The sequence below is a fragment of the Lingula anatina genome, chromosome 2, assembly GCF_051362555.1.
Source record: "Lingula anatina isolate TDL-2025a chromosome 2, LinAna3.0, whole genome shotgun sequence".
Taxonomy (NCBI): Eukaryota; Metazoa; Brachiopoda; class Lingulata; order Lingulida; family Lingulidae; genus Lingula; species Lingula anatina.
The window spans coordinates 31,740,131-31,762,968 of NC_141768.1; the positions used below are offsets into that span (position 1 = coordinate 31,740,131).

General features: G+C 35.6%; 1 protein-coding gene and 2 long non-coding RNA genes across 11 annotated transcripts in view; 1 reads left to right on the forward strand and 2 right to left on the reverse strand.

The window, feature by feature from the left end:
* Positions 1–5,683, reverse strand: LOC147763596 (uncharacterized). The gene is made up of 2 exons (XR_015332719.1): positions 3,866–5,683; positions 1–3,465 (listed from the first exon to the last, which is right to left on the reverse strand). It is a non-coding gene; the product is annotated as an uncharacterized LOC147763596 (long non-coding RNA).
* The window catches only part of LOC106152647 (pleckstrin homology domain-containing family A member 8), an 85,144-nt gene that overhangs the window by 56,350 nt on the left and 5,956 nt on the right, over positions 1–22,838 (reverse strand). For 8 of the 9 annotated variants that reach the window (XR_015332718.1, XR_015332717.1, XR_015332716.1 and 5 more), the window contains 4 exons: positions 21,048–21,209; positions 18,435–18,577; positions 14,128–14,328; positions 11,123–11,154 (listed from right to left, as the gene is read on the reverse strand). Coding sequence is in view for 5 of the 9 variants with exons in the window: in XM_087003470.1 (XP_086859596.1) it covers positions 11,123–11,154; positions 14,128–14,328; positions 18,435–18,577; positions 21,048–21,209 (538 nt within the window). In the remaining 4 variants the exon portion in view is untranslated. The remainder of the gene's footprint in view (positions 1–11,122; positions 11,155–14,127; positions 14,329–18,434; positions 18,578–21,047; positions 21,210–22,838) is intronic. The other variant, XM_087003473.1, reaches the window with a different exon arrangement.
* LOC147763597 (uncharacterized) lies at positions 5,683–22,672 on the forward strand. Its single transcript, XR_015332721.1, has 3 exons — positions 5,683–6,088; positions 20,628–21,236; positions 21,372–22,672. It is a non-coding gene; the product is annotated as an uncharacterized LOC147763597 (long non-coding RNA).

A 22,838-nucleotide genomic window follows, 5' to 3' on the forward strand; every position in this document is an offset into this window, starting at 1 on the left:
TAGATAATAGAAGCAAATATTTTAAAAACATAATTAGAATTTATAAAAGTTGATACATAATTATAGGATATTGAAGCATTATAAAGCTAAAACTGTCACCTGTAGACCCTCTCCTGTCTGACACGTTAAACATTTGATCTCATCAGTCACTTAACTAAACATGACCATGTGCTAAGTATGGAACTGTGATTTCCAGAGCTTCGTTAACTCTTATCAAAATATGGAACTGTGATTTCCAGAGCTTCGTTAACTCTTATCAAAATGAAGGCCCTGCACTTAATTTTTCTAGCAATCTTTTATTTTATTTTTTTTTTTGATGTGAGGGATCTTATTCCAACCTTATACTGTAATGTTCATCTTTTTTGTTTAGTAGAAAAGACCTACACCATGCTGAACTACCTTTTGATGCTTCAGAACTCTCTTATCTTTTCCATCCAGGCAGACAACCAATCAGAATATTTAAACAAGGCAGCAAAGCTGTCAAATGTACAGACAAAAATCAGAAAATAACAATTCACAAAATAGGCTACTGTCAATTCTGGTGCAAAAGTACATTATACTTAGCTGCAAATTCAACGTCAAATTTTAATTATGCTCAACAGGTAATACTGACGTAAGTAAAATGTGTTACAAGCATAAGGCTTCAGGCCCATGGGAGTTCAAGTTCACACTTTCAAAATGGCAGAATGAGAAAAATGAAAATTTCATACAAAATTGCATAAATTCAATAATAAATGATAACCCAATAGAGCTGGCTTTCTAATTTGAACTGCATGCCATTCCTAAAAATCATACTTGTAAGTTAAAAATAATAATAAGTAACACAGTTTTTCTTTTCATAATGTTTGTAGTAGCAGTGCAAAAATATTTTTGTTAATTTTAATGTAACACTACATAATAAATAACAGAATAATTATCACCAATTTTTGATTATTGACTATAAATAGACGGACATGTAGAAAATTTAATTACCATTCGGCTTCATGTCCATGGGAGCTCCAAATCCCACAATGAATATCCCAAAACGATAAAAATGAATATTTCACTAAAATGTATAACTTCCAGAAAAAGAAGCCAATTAGACTGCTTTTCCAACTCGGGATACATTTTAGTCCTGTGCTTCTCTTTTGAAAGTTTGACAGTAATAAGTAACAGGGTTTTCTCATAATGGTCATCATGGCAGCAGCACCAAAAATTGTGTTTTCTTCTATTTTGATGCAACATTACATAATGCTTAACAGCATAATGACCATCAATTTTTAATAATAAAATAAATGTATCATGGATTTTCAGAAAATGTGACTAGCTTGGGTCTTCAAGCCCGTGGAGGTTCTAAGTGAAAATGCCAAAATGTGAAAAATTAAATTTTCACAAAAAAACTGTTTAATTGCCAGAAAAATTTACCAAACAGACTGCATTGCCTACTGAAGCTGTGTTTTAGTCCCATGTTTCTTTCCTGAAAGTTTGAGAACGGTAAGTGACATGGTTTTCCATAAATGGTCATCATGGGAGCGATGCCCAAATAGGGGTTTCTTCAAATTTTGGTGCAACATTACATGTTTAACAGCATAATGACCATCAATTTTTAATAATAAAATATTAGTAACATGGACATTCAGAAAACGTGACTAGCAAGGTCTTCAGGCCCATGGAACTTCAAAGTCACACCTTGAAAATGCCAATATGTGAAAAATTAAATTTTCACAAAAAACTGTAAGATTGCAAGAAAAAAAATTAGCAAACAGACTGCATTGCCTACTGAAGCTGTATTTTAGTCCCATGTTTCTTTCCTGTAAGTTTGAGAACAGTAAGTGACATGATTTTCCTTAAATGGTCATCATGGGAGCAGTGCCCAAAATAGGGGTTTCTTCAAATTTTGATGCAACATTACATAATGTTTTACAGCATAATGACCATCAATTGTTAATTATAAAATATTAGTATCATGGTTATTCAGAAAATGTAACTAGCAAAAGTCTTCAGGCCCATGGAACTTCAAAGTCACATATTGAAAATGCCAAAATGTAAACAAGACAGCACTGTTCTGAAATGGGTTTATTTCCATTTTTAACACTTTTTTAACATAAAACAAAATAAACAGTTTACTGCCATTTTTATATGACCAATGAAGAAAATTGATGAGATGGGAAAAGTATCAATAGAACAGTGTTAAATGTCCAACTTCCTCCATTCTGAGATTCTGAACATAGTGGATGAATGCATCTGACAAACTGTAATGATATGAGTTTATTTCCATTTTTGATAGTTTATTACACAATACATGATAACAAGTTTACCATCATTTTTACAAAATCAACTAACAATGTTGTAAAGATGCAGGAAATGTCAAACAAACACTTTTACGTATCTTATTAGTTCAATAATGAGACTGTTAACATGCCTAAGAATTGAATGTGAGGAAATGTGAAAAAACAGCATAACTTCTAAAATAATGGACTGATTATGCTGATTTTCAAACTCAACCTGCGTTTTAGTAAGATTGGCCCCTCCTGTGAGTATAATGACAATTGGCCAATCTGTTTTTCTTATATTGTGTTATCAGTGTTGCATATATACTGAAAAAAGTGAAAAAACAGCATAAATTCCCTATAAGTGACCCGATCGTGCTGATTTTCGAACTCGACCTGCGTATTATGAATATTTATCAGTTCTGTAAGTTTCAAGCCAAAAGGTAAAATGGTTTTCCACTTATCGTGTTATCGGTGCTGCATATATGCTGAAAAAAGAGAAAAAATAGCCTAAATTCACTGAAAATGACCCAATCACGCTGATTTTCGAACTTGACCTGCGTATTATGTATATTCATCAGTTCTGTAAGTTTCAAGCCAAAAGGTAAAATGGTTTTCCACTTATCGTGTTATCGGTGCTGCATATATGCTGAAAAAAGTGAAAAAACAGCATAAATTCCCTATAAGTGACCCGATCATGCTGATTTTCGAACTCGACCTGCGTATTATGAATATTCATCAGTTCTGTAAGTTTCAAACAAAAAGAAAAAACAGTTTTCCACTTATTGTGTTATCGGTAAAAGTGCACGGCGACGGCGACGACGGCAACGACGGCGACGACAGACGCAGATGACGGCTATATGTACAGACACATCTGTGTCTGTACATAACAAACAATACATTTTTAGCTTTTATGGGTCCAGAAGATTTTTCAGTTTCTGCATTTTTATGGTCGTTCCTCTGGTGAACATGCACTGATTGACCCCAAACTCAAAGGTGAAAGGAGACTCCAAGTGTAACTCCTCTCGATAATATAAAAGCATAAGTCTCTGTAGTTTCTGAAAATCAGCACAAACAGTTTTTCACAGAAAAAATTAATGTTTATAAAATTTTGTCCCATTTGACCTTGAAATAGAGGTGAATAATCCACAGGCACATTTGAAATCTTCACATATGACTTGCGTTCGAACTTCTATTGTAACTTTCCCCATAATTCCTGTAGTTTGAGAGATATATAGCATTAAATGTCCAAAAATGTGACAAAGGCACATTGCGAGACACATCATACACAGGCAAATGGATTGAAAGAGCTGAAAATCTAGTGGGATCAAGTTGAGATTGTAACAAGGAGCCATTATTCCTTTTTGAATTCATATGCATACAGTTTTTCTTAGACCAAGCTTTAAAACAACACCCTACCTCTGTATACATAAAGAATACTGCAAAGCTCAGGAAAGATTAACAGCCTATTTTCCCAATGATGGACAGGTTTAAACACTTTGGTTAAAATTTGTGATTTTCCTAAATAATTTAAACACCATGTCTGAAACCTTAATTTTAGTTCTGAAACACTATTAATGTTTATCAAAATGTACAATACAACCTATTAAGCATACTTGTAAGTAGGCAGCATAAATTCCTTTGCTTCATCTAGTTCTAGGTTCTTGTTCCTTGCTGGATGTACCAGTACCACAAATAACACGAAAAATACCACTGTGATCACCAGTGGTGCCACCACCATCTTCAGCTTCTTCAACTCCACAGTCATATCACCTTGTCTAGTGCTGCCCTGGCCAATGACGCCACTCTCACCACCACTGTTTTTTTCCACAGAAGGGGAAGCTTCTCCCTCTGTTGTCTCAGCAGCTGACTACTGATAACAGTCTCAGTTATCTTAGTTTGAAAAGGCTGTAAACTGGAAGATTCTACTATTGTCAGTATAGCCTATCAGGCCTATCTAACTGGTCTAACTGCATATGCCAACATATAAAACCAGAAGTGAGGACTGCAGATCTCACATCAAAGCAACAACAAAGAGGTCAGATGTATACATCATTCCCCTTTCTTTGACTAAATAATCAGCACGAAGCACTCCTATTTTGCTTTTTACATTTACTTTAGTATTAATGTAAGCATAAAAAGACATGAATTGGAGTGGCAGCTGAGGGTGGACTCCTCTCACAACTGGCTGTGCTTGGTGTCAGTGCCGCTTCCAGCCACTGAGAAGTAGCAGGTCACATGTTGTGCTAACTGTCAGGCTGCATGTAGCCTCAGTAGACGTGTGTAATGCACTAGTTTGGATTGAGGTCATGAACTGACTGTTTATGTCAAAAACAGCTGCATCAGCTGTGGTGGTGCTGCTTCCCCCCATTCAATTCAATGCTTTCTCAGTGCTGGGCCACTACTTAACCGACTACCACTATTATTATACTAGCACTACATGAACAATACACTCTCATATACAAGAATAGGTGCAACTCATCTGTGAAAAAAGGAGTGTATGGCAGAGTTTTTTCAGTGTTGACAAATATGGTAATGTACCTTGGATTTTGTACAGAAGTAATAGATTAAAATAAGGGAAAAATCGTTTTAGTCGAAATTCATGAAATGGGAAGAGCTTAGAACTTCCAGTGGTTTGAATTTCATGCAAAAGAAGTTGTCTCTTTGTCGCTAGGCTTTCTGTTACTTTTCCGGACGAATTTTGTGCTAGTTACTATATTGCATAAATGGTGAATGTTGGTAATTGTGAACCAAGAAAAAAAGGATTTTTACTCAAGCACTATATTTGGGCCCAATGTGCGAGATTATGATCAGTAAAGTGGCCCTGGTACCCTCTACCAGGGCTGCAGTTTTTATTATGTGGACATCTTCATAATAATGGTAATAATAATTGGATTGCACAAGTGCAGAGAAATTAATGTGGAGATCAGTCAGATTGTAGTTGATTTCTAGAAACGTAACATGGCCTTATAATTTTAGAATCATTAAAAAAATTTTGTATAGTATTAGTGGTTCTTTTACCATATAGAATTGATATAAAACATAGCCTGCTTCTCAGTTTGTTGCCAACACTCAATAAGAATGTTCAAATTTCAAGAATTTAAGATTAAAAAAATACAGTATCTATAAAATTCACAATTTTCCTCCATTGAAAAGATTGAGTTATTACTGTAAGCACATCCCTATTATGAACCCATTTATAGCCATCTACCTGAGCAACTGCTCATGCAGAAAAATTATTCTTCTCCCTCATGATTTCACTGAACCTTAGAATTTGAACTACATCAGACTTCTCTACCTGTGGACTTTGGACTTAGGTAACTGAAGGAGTTTACAACTGTTGTGACTGGAAACGAAAGCTGTAACTCCTTGGTTAACTTTTACCTAGGATACTGCACACTATCCAAACAAGTATTGGGGGGGGGGGGGGGGGGGGGGGGGGGGGCATGTGACCTGATGATTAAGTTCTAGAACAGTTCCTTATTTGTCCCAGAACTAACTGTTTGTCCCAGAGCTACGAAAGTTGGGTGCGGAGCTCTATTCCAGCACGACAATATGCGACCCCATGTTGCCCGTGTGTGCACCAACTTCCTGGAAGAGAAGGACGTCCATATCCTGCCTTGGCCAGCCATCAGTCCGGACTTAAATCCCATTGAAAATGTCTGGGATCTGCTCAGTTTGCATGTCCGCCGACGTGAACATCCTCCCGAAACTCAGCAGCAGCTGAGGGTGGCACTGGTGGAAGAATCGTCTACGTTTCCACAGGATTAACTCCGATCCATGAGGGGATGAATAACCGCTGTCCAGGATACCATCAGGGGTCACGTGAACTATTGACAGTAAGATGCAATTCCTGTCACTTTTGGTTTGGGGGGTGCTCTATTGTTTGGTTGTGTTATTGGACTCAAAAATGTGTAAATGCCAAAAAAAATTGGTCTGAGGATTAGAAATGGATGTAGGTTTCATATAAAACTGGCAAAATTTAATTCTTTATAAAGTCTACAGGTGGCAAGCTTCAAAAGTTTTTTTGTTTATTCCTTAAATCTACAACTGTTTCACACCCAAAGTCAGCAATAAGGTCCAAATGTCAACAAAGAAAAAATTATTTTTGGACTTCTTTGTATAGTGTTTATGTGATAACAAATTGAATTCTCAGATTCTCATTGTTTTGTAAACAAATTATTATCTATTAGTAAACTATTCTCTGCATTTTTAAATTATAAAGAATTTTAAAATGTTGCCAATTAGTGTTCGTTATTTTGATTAATACATACATGGTTTGAAAAGTCTGTCTCAAGGACAAATCATTTCTATTTGAAACAATGGCAGCCAGTAAATACGTTGCACTACATAGAGCTAACAATTAAAGAGTAATTTCATTAGTTTTGCGCCTATTTCCCGCTAGTTGGTACCAAATGTATCGATCACGTACATGTAGGCATCTTCTGGTATCTTAATGATCAAGAAAATCTACAGGATTGCAGATTAAATAATATATAACCTTGAAAACAGAGGACCTTGTATCATTGCTTGTGGGCGCTGATATTTCTTTAATGCGTCTAACACCCCATTTCCATAGATTAGATCGATCTACTTTAGATCGACCTAACTCCCTGGGGGTTCACGCTAAATAGCTGTCAGCCGGGCGGACACGAAAGTTAATTACCCCGTTACAGCTTGTAGTAGGCGGGACAGACGTTTAAGTCGGATTATCTGAAAGTAATCCAGTGATACTCCCCGCGGGGATAGATAGATCTAAAATCTATGGGAATAGAGCCTAATAATCCAAAAACAAAATGACTGAAAAAGATGATGCCCAGCTGATTTCCGATTTAAGAACATAACCGGTGTTAAAATTTTTGTCAGTACATTATGCCACTGCTGCACTGGCTTAAAAGTAACACTGAGCACAGTTTGTAATGTGATTTCATGCATATTTTCAACAGATTTCTGATACATAACTTTTGTGATTTTTTTTCAATTATTTTTGTATATAGTGACAGATACATACTTAGCTCATGATAATGGATAAAAAAAGTAGCAAGTAAGTTGAGGGAAATTGGGCAAAAACAACACACTTATGAGGCACACCTAAAATGTGACCTACTTTTTCTAAGAAATCAAGTAGCATTAAGGTCATTTTCCTGATAAATTAATGTGGTTTTACATGTTTATCTTCAAGGCACTTTTTCAGAGAATAAATAATATGTTTAATGAAAGATCAAGCGACAACAGGAAATATTTGAGAAAAAAGGCTCAGAGTCTATATGTCAAGGCACATTTTGGCAAAGGGTCATATCCTTAATTTTCTTCACTAAATCCTGAGGTGTTATTTTTTCCCTGTGAGCACTCGGAACTACTCGGATGTCTCCGCACTCGACAATGACCTCGGATGTGATACGGAGGCATCCATATTGATTGTTGATTGTTGGGAAGGAAGTACTTTCAACCTTTTACCATAGCCCGTCGGTAAAAAAGCCAAAGTATCATGTCCATAGTACAAATATTTTAACGTCTGTATCTGTTTATCCTTTAAATCAAAGTCAATCTAATTACATTGTTTGGCAAACTGTAAAGCATCATAAAAATCAGAGGTATTGACAGCCCTCTTTATGAGCGGAATAATCGATTGAGTGAGAAGGCATTTCCGGCAAACAAAATGCATGGATTTGGTGCATATTTCTCCGCCTATCACATCTGAGGTTAGTATGGAGCTTGCGGAATCGGCCTAGGATTGCCAATTGCCCTGTGAGGGGGCCAAGATATGAGCAAACCAATCTGAGTACTCTTGACTAGTGACACAAAGCCATCTGTATCACTCAGACTGATGAAGATGCCCAATGGCACAGCAAAATATTTCACAAGTGATGCAAGTTTTTTACTAAGGCCGCATTCACATCGAGAAGAGCCGAGGCTCAACAAAGCCAAGACCTAAATATGGTGGACGTACATGAAAGGAAAACCGCCTAATATTTTAATAGTCTCTCCGCCTCTCACACACCTCCCCACGCGTCGTCCTTGTGGGGGTACATTCATCAAATCTCGGCTCCATTCGCCAGGAAGCTACCTGAGAAAAATTAAGTGCGAATGCTCTTTGGTCAGCTGACATTATCTCTGTAGATAGCCGATTCATTGCTGGTCTACATGCCAATTCATTCCTTTTTCGTCTCTGTTTTGAAAGATAATAGAACAGAAGAGCTTTTTCCTTCGATCGCCTCCAGTCGCCATGCTTTCTTCACCTCGAGTTTAATTGATGAGCATGCGCACTTAATATTTCTCAGTTAGCTTCCAGGCGAATGGAGCCAAGATTTAAAGACTGTACCCCAGCAGGGACGATGCGTGGGGAGGCGTGTGAGAGGCAGAGAGACTATTAAAAGATTAGGCGATTTTCCTTTCATGTACGTCCGCCATATTTAGGTCTTGGCTCTTCTCGATGTGAATGCGGCCTAAGTTTGTGACAAAAGAGCTTTTGATCTCTGCTATCTACTAAACTGATGAAACTCTTAAAAAATATCACTGATTACAGGGAGGGAAATGGGCGGTCGCCAGTTGCCAAATGCGACCGCTTAAATGAATTGGCAAGTGCCAATCTCAGTAACTGGTCCAAACGCGCGACTGCTCTATAAGCAGCGGCAACATGAGAAGTATACGGGGTTTTTACTTGTCCTTAGATATTTTTCCTTTTTTTTAAAAATCCGCTCCCAATTTTGTCTGCATTGAAGACTACGCGAGTTTCAGATGTGTTGACCTACTTTAATGATGCTTCCACGTCAGACGTTATTTGCATGCCACCTGACCTCTTGCATCAGACTGTCAATTTTGACCAATCAGATTTTACCACAGCATTCGCGCCGTATGAAGTAGCAGAGCCTCGAGGATTGAAAAGCTACGTACGCAACAAACCTTTTTCGGTAAAAATACTAATTTACTTGAGTGCTGTTTTGTAGTTTTGAAGGGTAAATATAATTCTTTAAATGGTTTCTGGTCTTTTTGGATGTCAATAGCTTATAGTTACATTCAAGATTTTACAAGAAACGTTACTTTTCCTGTTGGGACCATTAGCATGCTGCCGAAATATTTTATTGGAAATTAAATCAAAACTACATTTAGTGTGTGAATTGAATTAGTTCAACTTATCTTACAGTTTTATAGCGATGTGGAGGTTTTTGCCTGGTGTGGCAAAGCCGCCAGAGCCTCTAAAAAGAAAAACACCGACAAATGACGAAAGCGAACAACCTAGCAATAAATGTAAAAAAAAAAAAGAGAGCGCGGGTACCTTCCTTTATAACAGCTACGGATTTTTGAGGAAAATAAAAAGGCGAGGATTTTTTGTTCCGTTTTATGGTTATATTTCAACTTTTGGGACTTTGAAGTCACTTCCTATTTTGTGTTAATACAATGGGTGTTAACCCATTGTTCTAATTCCAAACCTTGTTTGGGTAAACACAGTTTACCAGAGATTAATAACTCCTTTATATTTTTTAACCTAATAGTTAAAATACTTGATTCCTAATGTGGCGTCATTTCCTTAAACCATAAAAGGTGGGGAGAAAAAGCTGTTTAGTTTTTAAAATGTGAATAAATGTTGATGGGAGTTATTTGGTTGATTTCATTTCTTTTAAATAAGTTCAAAATAAAAACATGAAAATTAAACTTCATTTGCTTTATTTTATTGGCACATCTTAATAATAATTAAAAAAAAAAAAAAACGAAGTTGCACAGTATGTTTAAACCATCCACCCCTTTTCGATTCTGTCATAATTGGACCAGTGCCCCAAGGCCTGGGACCACTACCTCCAGAGTCAACTGGTCCAAGTGGACCAGTGCTGAAAAATTCCCATTTCCCTCCCTGACTGAAATCTCTTGAGGATTAGAAAATATAAGAACCATTTATTTTGCAGTGTGCATTTCAGGCTGGGAGAGAGGTCAAAGGTTAAATTTAGTGTCATGTTTAGAGTCCCAATGTATGGTTTACTATTAAAAGGTCAAATTTAAGGTTGACTCCTATCCTATCCTACTTTTAAAGTAACTATGGGTGTGTCTTTGCTAGTTTTGTGAATATTTTACAGTTGAATTTTTAAAACTTTGACCCTTGTGCATTGCAACACTGTACTATTGGAAATGATGCAACTCCTTATTAATTATGATACCATCCCTGGCGCATATGATCTGTTTCAGCCAAATTATGCCCTAGACATTAGTCTATACAAATCCTTTTTAAGTTCAGTATCATATTGAGATCATCAGACTGTTTGTGGCCCTCATGGACTCATTAAATTCTATCGAAAATCATGTATATATTCCAATGGACACTTTGGTTTTTCATTTTTCGCATGCAGGGATTCATTTAGTATATTGATTAGGAAATGTGAAGAAAATGCATGATGGAAATATAATTTTGCAATTTTGTCAAGGTGAAACTATATATTGCCTGGACTGATGTGCTGCACACTTTTTGTTTTGCCATGGTATTATATAACAGACATGCTGAAACTGTCGGACCGATCGGTCATGACTGGGAAAATTTGTCTGGACCGGTAGAAAATTGGACTTGGTCAGTTCAAAGGACCGACAAGAGTTTTAAGAACCCCAATTTTTAATTTACAGTCATCTTTCGACATACTTCACTAATAAAATTATATAAAACCCAAAGCATTTTTTCCCTTCCATTTCAAAACTGTCACATTCACAAAGTAAGCTACCTAATCGTACTGGTAGTCTCAAACGAATAGAGTGATTTTCGGTCCGACAAAAATTCATTCGGTCTGGCAAATTTTTCATTACTGCCGGTCCAAATGTCCGGCTATTCTGAAAAGTTTTCAGCATATCTGATATAATTATGTTTGCTAACATAAAAATGAAGTAAAACTTACTTGTCTATTGACCCAGACCGATGTGTTCTTGGCTATAAAGTAAAACAAAATATATGAGTAAACAGACTGAAAATAATAAATGAGGCACACACTGATTGTCTGATATAAATATCACACCATTCAGCAAAATTAAAAATATTACTGACATAAAGAGAGACTACAAGGAAACAAATTTACCAACCATACTGATATTTTTCAAACCAGTTAAAAGTTATGACAAATTCATTATCTGAAATTCTGGTATAAAATTTAAATGCCAGCAACAAGAGCAACCAGAAATGTTAATGTTGAAATAAAAAACAGTAAACAAGGCAGCAAAGCTGTAAAATATACAGACAAAAAGCAGAAAATAAAGATGCTAAAAAAAGGTCATTTGTCAATTTTGATGCAATAATAAATAATGCTTATAACAGCACAGTCAACGCCAAATTTTAATCACCTGGCAAAAGAGGTAACATGGACAATAAGAAATTAGCTTCAGGACCATGAGAGTTCAAATTCACATACTTAAAACCCAAATATGTGAACCAGGAAGCAAAATGATTCACAAAATAGGCCACTGTCGCTTCTGATGCAATAATACATTGTGCTTAACAGCAAAGTCAACATCAAATTTTAATAATGCACAACAGGCAATGCACATATAAGTAAAATATTTAACTAGCAATATGCTTCAGAGAGTTCAAGTTCACACTTTGAAAATGCCAGAATGAGAAAAATGAAAATTTCACAAAAAACTGCATAAATTCCAGAAAACATGATAATTCAATCAAGCTGGTTTTCCAATTTTAAGCTTCATTTCAATCCTAAGAATCATCAAGTTAAAAAATAATAAGTAACAGTTTCCTTTTCATAACGTTTGTGGTGGCAATGCACAAAGTAGTTTTTTTTATCAATATTGATGCAATATTCCATAATGATTAATGGCATAATAACCACCAATTTTTCATTGTTTACAATACATAACTAAAATGAACATTTAGAAAATTTGATTACCATTTGGCATCAAGCCTGTAGGAGTTCTTAGTCCTACATTGAAAATGCCAATATGTAAAAAAATGAAAATTTTATAGAGAATTGTACTTCTTTAAGAAGAGAATGCAATCAGACTGGTTTTCCAACTGCACACCTATGAATCTTTCTGTAAGCTTAAGAACCACAAGTAACATGGATTTCAGTATGGTCATTATGACAGCAGTGCCCAAAATAGGGTTTTATTCAATTTTGATACAATATTACATAATTTTTAACACCATGGTGACCATCAATTTTTAATAAAAAAATAAAAGTATCATGGATATTCAGAAAATATGACACTTGTAGGGTCAAAGTCACACCTTGAAAATGAGAAATACAAGAAAAATTAAATTATCAAAAAAAAAAAAAAAAAAAAAAAAAAAAAAAAAAAAAACTGTATAACTTCCACAAAAATTAACCTATCAGACTGGTTGTCCAACTGAAGCTTTATTTATTCCTTTGTTTCTTTTCTTTTGAAAAAATGCTCCTATCATGCTGATTTTCAAACTTAACTTGTTTTTTGTGAATATTCATCAGTTCTGTAAGTTTGAAGACAAAAGGTAAAACGTTTTTCCACTTTTTGTGTTATCACTGAAAGTGCACAGCGAGGCCACGACAGGTGCAGATGACGGGTTTATGTACAGACACATCTTCATCAAAACTAAAGCGATCAAGTTAATTTTCCAACTTAATCTGTATATTAGACCTATGAACCAGTCCTGCAAAATTTAAAGACAAAATATGATGAAAAAAAAAGGCCCATGTAAACCACTTCAGCTTAGAATGCCAGCAGAAAAATCCATTCAAACATCATTTTCCGGTAAAATTAAACAATGCCTTTTGGTAATTCTCTTAGTTATACTACTTGAAACTATATGCTGGCATTTGGTTGGTTTTTGTGACAAAAAAACTTTGTATGCATCTTTAAATAATTGAATAGACAGGCACCTGGCTTCACAAGGATATAAACCCCTCCAGTAAGAGAGGTGAACGGGTATGAATTGTTATCAGTAGTTTGAAAAGTCATCTTACAGGTAGATAATGGTAGCTCAGTTTGACAGCTTAATGAACTGGCTCTCACCTCCGGTGGCACGTATGTCGTCACCGGACCATGTGATCACGTAGCTCATTAACTTCCAGACCTAGCTAAAAGGGAGGTTTTTTGAAGCTCAAAATTTACCTCCTATTTGTATATTTTGATTAAGATATCATTAGTTGGGCATGTTTTCTAAAGAATAGTCTCTGTTAAGGCCATTCTGATGGTCTGACGATGAACCTTTAAAGTTGGTAATGTTGCCCTAGCATACCTTTACCTGAGTACTACGTGTGCGGCCCAAGGTGAAAGATAACGATCGGTACAGTTAGCTTAGAACGCAAAACAACATTGTTATTACCATTCATAAAAATAACAGATGAATCAATTTTTTAGAGCTGCACTGTTGCGCTATGGTTTCTTTCCTGGAGTACTCGCATAAAATAGCAATCAGTAGTTTTGCTGATGCACACAATACAGTTTTCCAATTATCGTGTTACCACTGAAAGGGCACAGTGATGACAACAGCAATGATGCCAACAAGAGATGCAGGTAATGGCTATATGTACAAACACGCTGTCTGTACATAAAAAACATTTCAAACTTCTTTTAGACAGACGAAACCTATAGCTGAGATGAAACTTTCTGACAATTTTTCAAGTAAAATTTTTTCTATAGTTCATCTTGTGTAGATGTTGTTGAATGTTACTTTAAATTCATTATTTTCAAAAATACATTTTTTTGTTGCTGTTAATATTCTTGAAATAATATTTTTTACTTGTTTAGCGTCTGCATATTTGCCAGCTTTGCTGTCTAGTTGATAAGTATGGTCAGGTAAAGAAAAACTAATGAATATTTATATATATGGTCAATTCAATTAAAATATGCCCAATCTGCTTTGATTAAGTGAAGATTAAGATTTTACATAAACAAAATATTATTAAAGATCCTTTACCTTCTTGAGATGCCCATGTACAGTAAAAGGCATTCCAGTGGGAGTACTAGTAGGAGAGGGAGAGGACAATGAGCCATCTACAACTAGTTGAGTGGGCACCTCCATGGTGATGTACTCCTCAGCCATGCTCATACACGCCTCCAGGGTTTTTATAAATATATCACAGGTGGCACTGAGGAGCGGTGTGGCCTCCTCTAGTTGCTGAAAAAAAAACACCATTTATATCAGTCTTTATTTTAAAAAATCCTGCAACTTGAGATGAATTCATTACTTGCTTTTTTGCAGCCAGTCTTAAAACTCACATTTTGGACACCACCTGCACGTTGGAAGAGAGGATAACAGAGGCTGACCAAATGTAACTTACTTTGGCACCATCTTGTTTGATAATGGTTTGTGTAATAATGAGAGAGAAACAACTCTGGTCTAAACATGTTGCTTCTGCTGCTCCCATCTGCCCATTGGCAAAGGATAAATGATGATAATGATTATTACTATCTTAGAACATTATTTTGTTTGACTTAATATCAAATAAACATATACCTCGTTTATCAAAATATATCTACATGGATTCAAAAAAGGAATGTCATACCCATATTGTTTGCCATGTGGAAACAAGGCAGCAAAGCTGTCAAATGTACAGACAAAAAAGAGAAAATAAAGATGCAAAATGAGTCATATTGTCAATTTTGACGCAATAATAAATAATGCTTATAATAGCACTGTCAGTCAACACTGAATTTTAATCATGCACAACAGGTAAAATGGTCAATAACATGAGCGGACCCAGATATTTTCTGACAGTATTCCAAAGTATCTATTTTGATCCATCCTCCATTTTGATGGTCTTCCAACAGAAGAAAAAATAGATACCAGGCAATATAAACTTAATAACCTGACTGTCTTCCGGAAGACCCAGAAGATGGTCTCGATCTACCCTTTCAATAAGATTACAGTTTCAGGACCATGAGTTTAAATTCACATGATGAAAGTCTCAATATTTGAAAAATGATGACAGTGCATAAAATAATATTACATAAGTAACATACTGTTTAAAGACATAAAAAACAATACAACTGCTTATGTGGAAATACAGAAATGTCAGAGCCTCAGGCGGATGAGAGTTAAAAGTCACAAATGCAAGTGTTTGAGAAAAAATTATAAAGGAAAACATAACTAAACTAGAAAAGCGCTCCGAGAGTGCAGACCTCTGCCAAGGTAGCAATTGTTGATTATTATTGATTATTGTCCTCTTTGACCCACTTCTGACACTTCCTGAAAATTTCAGCAAAATCGGTCCATAACTTTTTGAGTTATGTTGATGACAAACAGGGGTGAAAATATAACCTCCTTGGCAGAGGTAAATATAATTCCAATGAAGCTGCTATTCAAACTTTTAATCTTTGAGTTTGAGATATATATATATATATATATATATATATATATATATATATATATATATATATATATATATATATATATATATATATATATATATATATATTGTCAATTTTGATGTAACATTACATAATAAATTATAGAATAATTATCACCAATTTTTGATTATTGACTATAAATAGCATGAACATGTAGAAAATTTGATTACCATCCGGCTTCATGTCCACGGGAGCTCCGAGTCCCACAATGAATATGCCAAAAAGATAATGAATATTTCACTAAAATGTATAACTTCCAGAAAAAGAAGCCAATTAGACTGCTTTTCCAACTCGTGCTGCATTTTAGTCCTGTGTTTCTTTTTTGAAAGTTTGACAATCATAAGTAACATGGTTTTCCCATAATGGTCATTATGGTATTGTAACAACAATTTATATAAAAGATTAAAATATTTATTACAGAATTAAAAGTCCATGTCTCACAGGCCACGTCGCATCCCGACTTCCCGCTTCACACTCATGACCTCTGACCTCCATCACGTGGCTTATTACATCATTACATCACAGTCATCATGGCAGAAGCACCAAAAATTGTGTTTTCTTTTATTTTGATGCAACATTACATAATGCTTAACAGCATAATACATCAATTTTTAATAATAAAATATATGTGTCATGGATTTTCAGAAAATGTGACTAGCATGGGTCTTCAAGCCCGTGGAGGTTCTAAGTCGCACCTTGAAAATGCCAAGAAGTGAAAAATTAAATTTTTACAAAAAACTGTTAAATTGCCAGAAAAATTTACCAAACAGACTGCATTGCCTACTGAAGCTGTATGTTAGACCCATGTTTCTTTCCTGTAAGTTTGAGAAAAGTAAGTGACATGATTTCCCTTAAATGGTCATCATACATGTAGGAGCAGTGCCCAAAATAGGTTTTTTTTTCAAATTTTGATGCAACATTACATAATGTTTAACAGCATAATGACCATCAAATGTTATTAATAAAATATTAGTAACATGGACATTCAGAAAACATGACAAGCAAAGGTCTTCACGATCATGGAACTTCAAAGTCACACCTTAAAAATGCCAACATGTGATAAATTAAATTTTCACAAAAAACTGTTTAACTGCCAGAAAAAGTTACCAAACAGACTGCATTGCCTACTGAAGCTGTATTTTAGTCCCATGTTTCTTTCCTGTAAGTTTGAGAACAGTAAGTGACATGATTTTCCTTAAATGGTCATCATGGGAGCAGTGCCCAAAATAGGGGTTTCTTCAAATTTTGATGCAATATTACATAATGTTTAACAGCATAATGACCATTAATTTTTAATTATAAAATATTCGTATCACAGATATTCAGAAAATGTGACTAGCAAAGGTCTTCAGGCCCATGGAACTTCAAAGTCACATCTTGAAAATGCCAAAATGTAAACAAGACAGCACTGTTCTGAAATGGGTTTATTTCCGTTTTTAACTCTTTTTTAACATAAAACAAAATAAACATTTTACTGCCATTTTTTTTATGACCAACTAAGAAAATTGATGAGATGAGAAAAGTATCAATAGAACAGTGTTAAATGTCCAATTTCCTCCATTCTGAGATTCTGAACATAGTGGATGATTGAATCTGACAAACTGCAATGATATGAGTTTATTTCCGTTTTTGACACTTGATTACACAATACATGATAACAAGTTTACCATCATTTTTACATAATCAACTAACAATGTTGTAAAGATGCAGGTAATGTCAAACAAACACTTTTACATATCTTATTACTTAAATAATAAGGCTATTAACATGCCTAAGAATTAAATCTGAGGAAATCTGAGGAAATGTGAAAAAACAGCATAACTTCTAAAATATGCTGACGACATGCTGATTATGCTGATTTTCGAACTCAACCTGCGTTTTAGTAAGACTGACCATTCCTGTGAGTTTAATGACAATTGGGCTTTCTGTTTTTCTTATATTGTGTTTACAGTGTTGCATATATGCTGAACAATGAAAAAACCGCATAACTACTAAAATAGTGGCCCGATCATGCTGATTTTCGAACTTGACCTGCATTTTAGTAAGATTGATTACTCCTGTGAGTTTCATGACAACAGGCCTAACAGTTTTCCTTAAAATGTGTTTACAAGGTTGCATATATGCTGAAAAGAGAAAAAACAGCCTAACTTCTACAATAATGGCCCGATCATGCTGATTTTCGAACTTGACCTGCGTTTTATGAATATTCATCAGCTCTGTAAATATAAAGCCAAAAAGTGAAACTGCCTTCCACTTATCGTGTTTACAAGGAAAGTGCACGGCGCCGGCGACGGCATCGGCATCGGCATCGGCGACGACAGACGCAGGTGATGGCAATATGTACAGACACATCTGTGTCTGTACATAAAAAAGAGATGTATGATTTATCTTGTAGTTTTCAAACGATAATACTGTAATTTGTGAAGATTCCATTCCACTAATGACTATAAACACATTATTTCCCCCCAATGTATTAACTTTACAGTGTACCCGCATCATCATCATCATCATCATCAATAGCATGCATTTCGACACTTTGAGAGAATCAAGAAAGACTAGTGTCCCATTCCCATACCTAGATTGATCTAACAGGATCGATCCATCTCCAGAGGGTTTCTTGCTAAATTGCTTTAGCATTAGCCACTCAGATATCTGGCATGCCTACTGAAACTTTTAAACGATAGTTAATTATCCTTGTAGCACCTTTAGTAGGCGTGACAGACATCTAAGCCACTTAAGTTGATTGCAATTTAGCGAGAATCCTCTCAGAGATAGATCGATCCACAGTTAGTACGATAGGGGAATGGTCCCTAACAAAGATCTGGGAATGGTCCCTAACATACTGCCACATCTCACACACTGCCTCAAACCAACCTGTGCATCTGGACCGTCCTCTTTACTAATGGCCTGTTTAACACTGTGCACTTGCTGCATCATTAAGTCACAGTAGAGACGCAGCTCTGACTTCTTGGCCTTCAAACCATCTATAACAACTGTGGTCTCACCTAAAGAAGAGGCTGACACAGAGTTACAAAGCCATACAAGATATTTTAAATGTAAAAGCATATTAAAGGGATAATAACTATCCGTATGAGATCTATATTTCACAATAAAAACATTGTAAACAACTCATAGAAATATAAAATATATGTTTTACCACACAAATGGCAGTTATAGCTATTATTCTGATATCTGAGCTTGTCGTCAGACTACGTGACCTCCATAGATGGCTATACTCTGTAATAGAAAGATTATAACAAAAAAAACCTTTTTAGAAAAAAACCAGGGACTAACTTTGAATGTAGAAATGGATTCGTTAACCATTGGTAACTGGGGTAGCACCAGGATTTTTTTTGCTTTAGCCAAACTTCTGAAAAATTTAAGCCAAATCAAAATTTTAAAGCTAACTTATAATATTTTTAGCCAAATAGAAAAATGACTATTTAAGGAGTTTAAACCAACATTTATTCCATTTTAAATGCATTTTTTTACAATGTTGATGCACACAAGATTTAAAATCTAATGAATCTTTCCTTCTTTTGTAATTGTTCAGCTTCTTGTAGTATATACATGTAACACATACATCATCCGAAAACTGTAAAAAAATAAATGATGCAAGTGTTCAAAATTGATGTTTCTAAAATGGTTTGGACTCCATCCTCTTCCATTGGTATTAGATGTGTGGGTCCACATTAATGTCATTTCTGTTACTGCTGAACTAATACATTTGAATGGTTCGACACTTTGTTTGCAGGCAGGTCAACTGAAACTGAAAAGCAAAAAAAATGACAGGTCATTGAAAGCCAGTGACAGTGGGACGGTATTAAACATTAACAAATGTGTCAAAAAATAGGGGGCAATATTCATTTTTATGTATTGCAAAGTTCAAAAGAGTTCAGATTTCTAATTTCTAAAGCAAGGCCTCGCTGGTGGATACGTCAACCCCCCCCCCCAACCCCCATTTTTATTTAAGATCTGCATCAATCTCAGGTATGCTATTTTGGTCCCACCCCAAAAAGTCGGAAATCCACAAATAGTCGGAAAAACCTCATCCATGCTTAAGAAAAAAATTCCTACTTCTAAAAAATGACATAATTTTGGGAATAACAACTTTTGATTTAAATGTTTAGCCTAAAATTCAGTTTAGTCTGAGCCCCAAGTCAATACAGCAAATGCAACTTAGATGAGTCTCAGCTGGTACCAGTTTATTGATTTTTCAGTTGTGGGACTGGAATCGCTTGTTGTGATTTGTAACAGTTATGTCAACGAGGGAAAGTTCAAGATAACGATATGCTTTTAAATATATAATACACTGACTGAAACTTTAATTACTTTTCACAAGATTGCACGGTACATACCATCTTTTTCACATGTTGTCTCCGGGAGTTTCTGCTGTGAGAAGGTCTTTGCTGGCTTCATCAAACAAAACTTTGACCTGTCCCACCCCTACACAACAAAGTTACTCATTTCCTTCTGTGCTTTAACGCAAAATAAATTCTTCGGAACAATATCTTCTTCATATTGGAAAGTTTTTCTTTAGATCCTGCACCCGCCATAATTATTCATAGCGCACGCTGAACACGCTTTAAGAAACTAATCGACCACACGCGCCACGCTATGGGGAAAAACCGGCATCGCGTCACTGGTCAATTTCTTTATATGGTAAATTGACCTTGCTATAATTAGATTGTATTCTAAACATAATCTGGTGCATGTTAATGCCGTTTTCACAGTTGTGTTGAACAGTTATGGGAAGTTTGCGTACCCAGCTCGACCAGACATGCTTTTGTCAACTTGGCGAAATTACTATACTCATTTTTCAGATTTTTTCACCAAAGTCAATTAATTTTCGCATTTGGTGAAATTGGCGAGTGCTAGCGCGACCCCAGGGTAAGTATGGGAAAATTGCTGTTTACTCCAGGAAAATTAACTTATTTAGTTATTATCCCTTTAAGGATTACTGAGTTATTTAAAATGTCAGTGTTTCAATCATTTGTAATGATTATTCATTTTTGAATAAGTCTCATTTTGTATCTTCTCTCTTTCTCTTTCTTGGAACATTTACAGTTCAGTGGTTATTAATCACATGAATGTCACACCACTGCAGCACCATGAAAGAGCATTATCCTGGATCACACAATAAACTATAGGATCCGAACGGCGATATCCAACATGCAGCAGAGATGGGTCATGTGTACCCCCAGTGCTCATCCTTATGGTGCAATAACCCTGGCATTATTGAAGTTTGGCTGCTAAATAACCGAAATTAGAATCATTGGCTCTTGTAAGCCCTTGAAATTTCAAAACTTCTGAGGTTTGCTTTGGTTCAAGTAACAAAAACAAGATTTACCATTCAGTAAATAATCAAGAAATTGTATGGCAGGCAAATTTTCTGAGTTTAAAGTATAAAAATGTATGAAGCTGAAAGAGTTAAAGCAAAAATCAACACCTCTCTCAACCCCTGCTTTGTCTTCAAGATTTCAATACCTCTCTGTCCAATGGTTCCTCCCTTGCCATCAGCAAGACAAGCTTTACAGCTGCCCAGAGCCACCAGCCATGTCTGTCTCTCTTGTGGTGTGCAGGCTTTCACATAGTAGTGCTGCTCACCTGGAATGATCAGGTCAATCCTGCTGGCATCTGTGGGATGGACTTTCATATGAAAATCAGAAACCAGAAGTTAGTATTACAAAACACTTGAATCAGATGGCTTGAATGGTGTAAATCCTTCAGAAAATGTTTCAAACTAACAATTTGCTAATAAATTTTCACAAATTTTGAGTTCAATACGTAAAACGTGTCCTTTTTTTCTAGATTTAGAATTTACAGAGCAATGCGGACAGGTGAGATGACAGGGACAGATGCTTTCTCACAGGCTTTTCCCAGTGAACCATCCAGTCATCATTTGGATGGTTGCTGGCATCACCAGATAGTCTATATTTTCAAAGACGGATGGACGACTAACAAAATTATTGAAAAACGACCACTTGGCTTGTCCAGATAGCCGTGGACGTTGTACCAGATTCTCTTGAAGTAATTTGACATACCTAGCTTGTATGATGCTTCCCTGTTGAATAATACTTTATAGTGCACCCTGTACTTCAGTCATGACGAAACAACCGCCTAAAGCTTATAAACCTCAATAAAATGTTTCAACTTACTTTAAAATACATAATCCACACTGAACGCAGCAGTGACAAGAGTGACTTACATTTGGTACAAAACAATTGTAAGCCCTAAACAAAGTCTGGGCAAACTTACTGCCAAATTATGAAAGTGGACACCTTACGAACCTTCATACGTATGGCACATGACAGGGCTGATAGACAAGAAGGCGAATTTCATGTCTCCAGAGGGAGATTGTTTGCAATCTGAGTGAGACGAAAATGTAATTTTCTTATTTGTTCAAGAGACTTCATTGGGGGAAGATTGTCAACTGGAAATTGTTACCATTGTGAGCTAACTAGAAGGCAATTCTCATATTCCTTTGAGCTTCGTTCAAAGAAGATCGCCAGCCAGACATCTTTACTAATCTGAGTTATACGAGAAGGCCATTCTCTATTCAGCAGGAGATTGTTCGCCATCTGAGAGAGATGAGAAAGCAATTTTCATATTCGTTCAAATGACTTTGCTCATGAAATATCATCAATCAGACATGTTAACCAAACAGAGCGACACAAGAAGGCACTTTGCATATCTTTAGGGACAGTTCGCAATATGAGCGCCCTGAAATTTTGAACACCAAAATCAAAACCAAATTTTAACTAGATTAAACTAAATCAGACTAAATCATAGCTATGGATGCATCTATTTTAACTTTGGAGAAATATGGGCTAGTAAATATGTGTATTTTATGAGAAAAAGTCGGAAAAGTAGTCAAATTCAAGACTGCATTAAGATGCTCAATTTTTGATTTCCCAATATTCAAGTTCAACAGTAACTAAAAGTATGTGTGTATCTCTGCCTATTTGCAAAGTACAGTTCATGGTGGAAAGTAAGTCAAAGGTCAAATTCAATGTCACATTAAGATTGCCAATATATGATTTGCTATTCAAATTTAGTTTGAAAAATGTATACCATTGAGCATTACTTTTTGAATAAATTTACAAAACTGACTCCTAAACCTTATGAAAAAATAAATGATACCGCTTTCAGTGTTGCACTTGACAAGCTCTACAAATTGCACAAACAAGAGGGCTGTAGCTTTATGGTTCTGGCTTTCACTTTTGGCATCTAATGGCTGCTTCTCCCATGAAAATGCACCAATTTACCCTAAACACA